This window comes from Gopherus evgoodei, chromosome 7 (genome assembly GCF_007399415.2).
Source record: "Gopherus evgoodei ecotype Sinaloan lineage chromosome 7, rGopEvg1_v1.p, whole genome shotgun sequence".
Classification (NCBI taxonomy): domain Eukaryota; kingdom Metazoa; phylum Chordata; order Testudines; family Testudinidae; genus Gopherus; species Gopherus evgoodei.
In genome coordinates, this window is record NC_044328.1 from 72,979,969 (window position 1) to 72,986,306 (window position 6,338).

General features: G+C 46.9%; 1 protein-coding gene across 7 annotated transcripts in view; it reads left to right on the forward strand.

Annotated features, from left to right (window-relative positions):
• ELOVL3 (ELOVL fatty acid elongase 3) overlaps nt 1–6,338 on the forward strand; it is a 43,159-nt gene extending 36,821 nt beyond the window's left edge. For 5 of the 7 annotated variants that reach the window (XM_030570605.1, XM_030570601.1, XM_030570602.1 and 2 more), the window contains 2 exons: nt 1,939–2,090; nt 2,646–5,312. In XM_030570605.1, the coding sequence (XP_030426465.1) occupies nt 1,939–2,090; nt 2,646–3,067 (574 nt within the window). In that variant the 3' untranslated portion in view covers nt 3,068–5,312. Of the gene's footprint in view, nt 1–1,938; nt 2,091–2,645 lie in introns of all 7 variants that reach the window. The other 2 variants (XM_030570608.1, XM_030570607.1) reach the window with 2 other exon arrangements.

A 6,338-nucleotide genomic window follows, 5' to 3' on the forward strand; every position in this document is an offset into this window, starting at 1 on the left:
TCACTTCTCTTGTCAGAGCCATCCTCAGGGACACAGAAAGCCTTGCATTTGTATACAGTGGGTTGCTGTGATACAGCTTCTTATCTCTTGTGTGGCATTTTATTAGTGGTGTCATTCTGACAAGGCAGTTCTGGGTGGAAAAACCACAACTGCTTACACCAGCTCAGACCGCCTTCAGCCTGATATTAGTCATCACACCAGTGGTTTTCAGAAGCTCTCCTACTCAGCCATGCAGTTATGGCGCCAGTGCTTTGTATATTAGCCTTTTTCTGAAAAACTCGCTACAAGCAGCTCCGCTCTCAGGAGGTTTGCCTTAGTTGGGGTTGGGGGCTGCATGGAACTTTTTGGTTGAATAGTTTATTCGCTGAAAAATGCAGTTTGGGAGCAACTGAAACTATTTACTTGTGAATTTGGATCAAATTCAGGAAATAGCACTGAATGAATAAAGAAATTTCTAAGTCAAAGTGGTTTGTTCTAACACTTTTGAAATGAAAGACTTTGACTTTTTGTTTCATTTTGAAATGTAGGTAGATTTGTTTCAAAATTTTTAGATGGGTAAAAACACCCTAAATAAATGAGAATTTCCAGGTTGAACAAAATATTTCATTTGACTGGAAATGATTTTTTTTTTCATTTTCATTTTGCAAGCAAAATGAAAAATGTCAGTTGTTTTTGGTTCATTCTAAAACAATTTTTTTTTCGGTTTTACTTTTTTGTTTCGGCCACTGAACTAAAAAATCCATTATTAGCTCAGCTCTACCAAAGGGCCTCCTCTAAACTTCAGTTTCTAAAATGGTGCTGAATGCAGTTAGTCAGCACTTGCAGCTAAAGAATGTGCAGGATTTGCTTAGCTGTCCCTATCAACAACACACAGAGCTTGTCTAAGCTACAGAAGAAGTGGGGAAAAACTACTATGTTTAAATACATTTGTCAACCTCTTGATTTCTTGCTGTGTGGAGAAGGAGAGGGGAACCATGGTTTAGCCTAGGAATCTACCGGGGGTAAAACATGGCTCCTTATTGTCTTGTCTGGTTAGTATCTCTAGCATATAGCAGACCTTGAAGTCCATGCTGATCACTTTCCAGACCCAAACAGGTGCTGATTCCAGCCAGCAGCGCAGAGCCCATGTAGCCATTAAGAAATGGATTTTTGAGATCCCAGCTGGGGTTTGCCCTGCAGCACAAGCTCTTAGATCACTTCTCAGTCTGTAAACTGAGCCAGCCATCTAGGGCTAGTGACATCGATTTCCAGTCAGATCAGAACCACACATCACATAGCTCTCTGTGTCATGTGTGCATGGAGTTCTTAGGAGTGTGTCTTATGGATGCTAGGAACAGCGTTAGGCAGCAAACCTTTAGAATGGCATTTGTGCATGTTGATTGTAGGGGCCGAGATGAGCGAGTTGAGTTAGTGGCTCTTTGCCTAATTCAGACTTTCCCTTATGCTTAAGATGTGTAGTAGTTTTTGTATCCTTTGCTTGTTTGAGGCCCGGGCCTGGCCTAATGTGCTGAAACTCTCAGTTAAGAGGTGAGAAGAGACTGGAATATCAGAGCATGTGGTAGCTCACTGTTGAGGTGCCCTGGAAGAACTTGGAGTAGGACTTGGGCAGGAGGTGCTGCAGGCTCAGGACTGAAATGTGTTGGCAGAGCTGCCTGGGGACTTGTGGCTGGCTGGATGGCTGCCCCTGTCTGAGTAGGGTCAAGTAGTTCTGCTAGTGACCCAGGCAGGGTATTCGAATCTGTGCTTCCCAAGACCAAGAGGAGCAGTAACTGGAGTAAATACAGTATCGGTTGCCCTGCAGGGCAGGAGACTGATTACTTGGGCTTCCTACTTCTCCTGTGGAGGGGATGGAGTTTCCAGAATTTCTGTGGGGGGAGAAGTCAGCCTTCCTTGTGTGATTTCATCATGTCCCATGATGCTCATATGGCTCTCTTGCAGTATCATCGGCACCCTGAGGGCGTGGGTATACATGGGATTCGTCCTCTCCACCAGTGGATTTAAGCGATCTGTATGTGATCCAGGCTTCTATACTGGCCCTGTCAGCAAGTTCTGGGCATATATGTTTGTCCTAAGCAAAGTACCAGAATTGGGTGAGTGTAAAACCTCCTTTGCTTTTATCTGATGTGGTTATAAACTCTTCCCTTGTTACTGGCACACTCTCTAAAGGGCTCCATCCTCCACAGGAGGGGCTGACGCAGCCACATAAGTTGTCTCCCTTGTTCTAACGCACTGCAGCTCAATGCAGACAGTGTAGCACCATCCTTTGACCTCCCAGGTAACCTCAGTCTAGCTCAGTCCCCCCAGCATTGTCACTTACACAGGAAGGAGGACTTGGAGATAAGACACAAGACTGGCAATTAGTGGCAGAGTCTGGACTTGAATCCTAACTCTTTGCCTGGAGGGAGAAGGGGTGGGTAAACATCAGTACCATGAAGTGTACGGTGTTACTTCTGTCAGTGCAGCGTTGTATGTTTGGTGGGGGGAGGGGCTGTCCTCTTGGAGCATGGAAATAATCTGGGCTGAATAAAAGTTCTGGTTGGGTCGAGTGAGGTGATAGATTTAGTGCAATGGTTTATCTCTTCACTGCAGCCTGAAAACACATCAGCTGCTTTGCCTTATCTGACCAGTGATGTCTGTCTCCCAAGGTGACACGGTGTTCATCGTTCTCCGGAAGCAACGGCTCATCTTCCTGCACTGGTACCACCATGTCACGGTGCTGCTCTACGCCTGGTACGCCTATAAGGACATGGTAGCTGGTGGCGGCTGGTTCATGACCATGAATTACAGTGTCCATGCCTTCATGTACTCCTACTACACAGTGCGGGCAGCAGGCTTGAGGGTGCCACGCCCGTTTGCCGTAGTGCTCACCTTTACCCAGATCCTCCAAATGGTGATGGGCACAGCAGTGAGCATCATGGCGTACTCCTGGATGCAGGATGGCATCTGCTCCACCTCCTGGGTACAGATCTTCTGGTCATCCATAATGTATCTCAGCTACCTAGTGCTCTTCTGCCACTTCTTCCACGAGGCGTACCTTAAGGGGAGGGGCAAAACAAAAGGGGACTAAAACTGGGGGAGGGGTGCAGCTGGGAGTTGCTGGGACTCTTACTCCCTAGGCTGTTGGCGCTCCGGCACATTACAGGCCTGGTGTGATGATTTGGGGGTTGGGGGTGGGAGGAGAAACTGCTTGCTGCCAGAACTTCAGCTGTTGGACCTATGAAGAGGCATTGGTATCTGCCTCAGAGGGGGCTTCTCCCTGGGCGTTCCAGCCAAAGGCTGAGTGCTGTTTGCTCTGCCATCTTTGGAGGGACGGGGGAAGAGAACTGGAGAGGCTGTGAATGCCAGAGAGAGGGTTGGAAGAGTGTCAAGAACTCATTACTGAATTTCAGGTTCTCCCTTTTCTGTCCCGCCAACCTGTCTCTCCTCCGCCCCCCAGGGTTGTGTTGTGTTGTTCGTCTCTGGCACAGATCTAATCTTCCCTTCAGTTCTTAAAGGCCAAACTTTCCTAAGGGCGAGGAGTGTCTGCTCCCTGGCATGAGCTTCACACACAAGGGATGGTTGCATGCCTGTTGCACAATGGCTGGCTATGTTAGTTCTGCAGAAAAGGGTTGGGAGCCCAAGATTGAGTGCTGTTGCCAGTTAGAGGAAGATCCTTGAATTCAGCAGCTCGCTGGGGCAGGGGGTGAAGCAGGAGATGGCAATGGAGGCTGCTTTGAATGGGAAAACACTCTAGTTTTCTCAAGTACCGAAATCTTTCTCCTGCAAGGAACTGGTGGGTGGAGGAGGGGAGGTGCTAGTAACAACTGGGAAGCCATGGTTGTCCTGATTGGCTTAGAGTCCCGAGGGCTTGAACTAAGGGGTTGAAAGCTCACAGGTACTGACCTTATATTAAGGGTTCTCCTGCTCCCCCAAGCTAGCTGACTTGACTTGGCATTTCTTTTCACTCTTGGATAACAAGAATCCTCCTCTTTTCTGGGTTAGAACGGTGAACACCAACTGGGGAAGAGGGGAAAGGGACAGTCCCCAGCTGACCCAGTACATATCTAGACTGCCTAGCTAGGGCAGAATGAAGATCCTCCCAAACCTCCCACGTGCTAATTGCAGGAGATGAAAAGCCCTGGGACCTGCTGCTAAAAGCCAGAGCTCTAAGAAACTAGTTCAAAAATTGATCTTACCCCAGTGATGGTCTCACTTAACTCCTCATGACACTCACTTTTGGTATGAACATGTGTGACTGGGGTGCTGGCCTAGATGTTCCCCCTCTGACATCCTGCCGCTTGTGATTACCTCAAGTTTTAATAGTGGATGGGCAGAGATGGTGTTTAAATCTGGCTTTGTGATCCTGGAGCTGAAATATTAATGCTCCTCATGAGACTGGAGGGGTTGTATCCAAGCTGGACCTTGGAGTTAACGTACACTGGCTGCACTTTAAAAACCTGCTTTCCCCGTTGTGAGTACAGGGAACTGCTCCGATTGGAGTACTGGTAGAGCTGCTAATCTCTGTAGGCCAATTTAAAGCTCCTGATGCTTTATTAATTGAGGTCTGTGTGCAGCACTGAGGCCTGGGTACCAGCCCCAGTTGTAACCGATTCCCTCTGTAGCCTTGGGCAAATCATTTCACCATGCTGTGCCTCAGTTTCCCCACCTGTAAAATGGGGGATGATCCTGACCTACCTCCCACGCAATTTGAGGTTTACTGTCTGTAAAGTGTTCTGAAGACTAACATTGTGCAGAGACTTGTCACTGTGTAATGCAGCCCTGCCCCCAGTTTTCATCGCAGGAATTGCCTCTTCCAGTCAAAGCACCTGTCTGTTTCAGGCAGCTGTGCCGCTGGAGGAGGCTGAAGCCATTATCACAAACTCCCAGGGGACACCAAGCCCAAAACTTCTTTATGTTGTAAACAGTTGGAGGCAAGAGGTTTTTTTCCTCCTAAATCAAGATGGGTGAAACCCGTCCCTTCGTGGCATGCTGTGACTTGTGAATGAAGATAAGATAACCAGTGTCCTCTTCCTTGAACAGGAAAATAAAGGGTAAGAGTCCCTGGAGAAACAGCAATGAGTGTTAATGAAGCCAGGAATCTTTGGAGTCCAGGTTCCCTTGCTAAGGCTACTAGAGTGCTGTCAGAGTCAGTGCATGTTTAATCAGGCGTATGGATTCTCAGGGTTTAAACTGCTCTTTCTACTTCAATTAAATCAATTTTATGCTTCCTCATTTCTCAGCTGTTCTGCTGCTGACTTCCACTGCACCTTGGCATATGACTTCTTTCAGATTCCCCGGCTGGATGGCAATTCTGCAAGAGAATTCACCCCTTACTGGAGGGTGCTGAGCAGCTCCCACTGCGGTGATCTCTGCATGGGCAACCTGCTCCAGAAACCTCTCCCCTTGGGACTTGCATCCGAACACTGCAAAAGGGCTTTGGTGATGCTAGCTTTAACAGTAATACATTTATTATAACTAATGAGCAGGGTCCAGCTTATTCTACAGCATCAAAACTTGCTGCTGTCTTTCCAGACTTATGCAGCCAAATTGAAACTTTCATTTTTAAGTTTCTGGGTGTTAGTTATGAAGAAAACATTAATCTGAACTGAATGTAGAGTGGTGCGGTACCGTCTTCCTCAGTCTACAGCCAGCCAAAGTAATAGCTCTGAGTTAATGCCTTATTTAGCGCGAATGGATGTACACTCTGAAATCTAAGGACAGCAGTTTGCTGACCAATGGACATTTAATGTGAAAGTTAATCTGGAAAAAAAACTTCCCGCTAAACTACTTGTTCTGCAATCCCAAATTACCTTCCCTCCAATTTCATCCTACCCAGTTTCCAAGTGTCTATTTCCTCTTGACAATTGTTAAGTGGAGTCCTACATCATTCCGGAGCTCTGCAGCACAGGGCAAAGTGGGTGGCAGTGTAGAATTAAATAAGGAACACTAGGCTGATTGTATTATTCATATTTATATTAAATAGTATCTGGTAAATTAACTGAGGTTGCCTCCCCATCATCCGTGCCCCTGGAGTTCTGCAGAATCCATCTCTAGCTTGCTGCAGTGTTACGTGGGACTTTGTAGAAGTGCTGAGTACCTATGACTCCCCTCAGCTTCAGTGAGATTTGCAGGTTTACCCATCCCTGAAGACCAGGGCAAGCTGTAGAAAGGTTAGAAAGAAGCTGTCTGGGTGTCGCTGGGTGTTTGTCCTGGTTGTTACAAGACTTGCAAAGCAGCCAACAGCAAAGAACTGTAAATGTCTCTGAACCAGATCTGCAAATCTATTCCAACTGTTTCTGAAATGGTTACTATGTGATATGTGAATTTGGTTAATAAAGTGTGTGTGGTTTTTATCACTC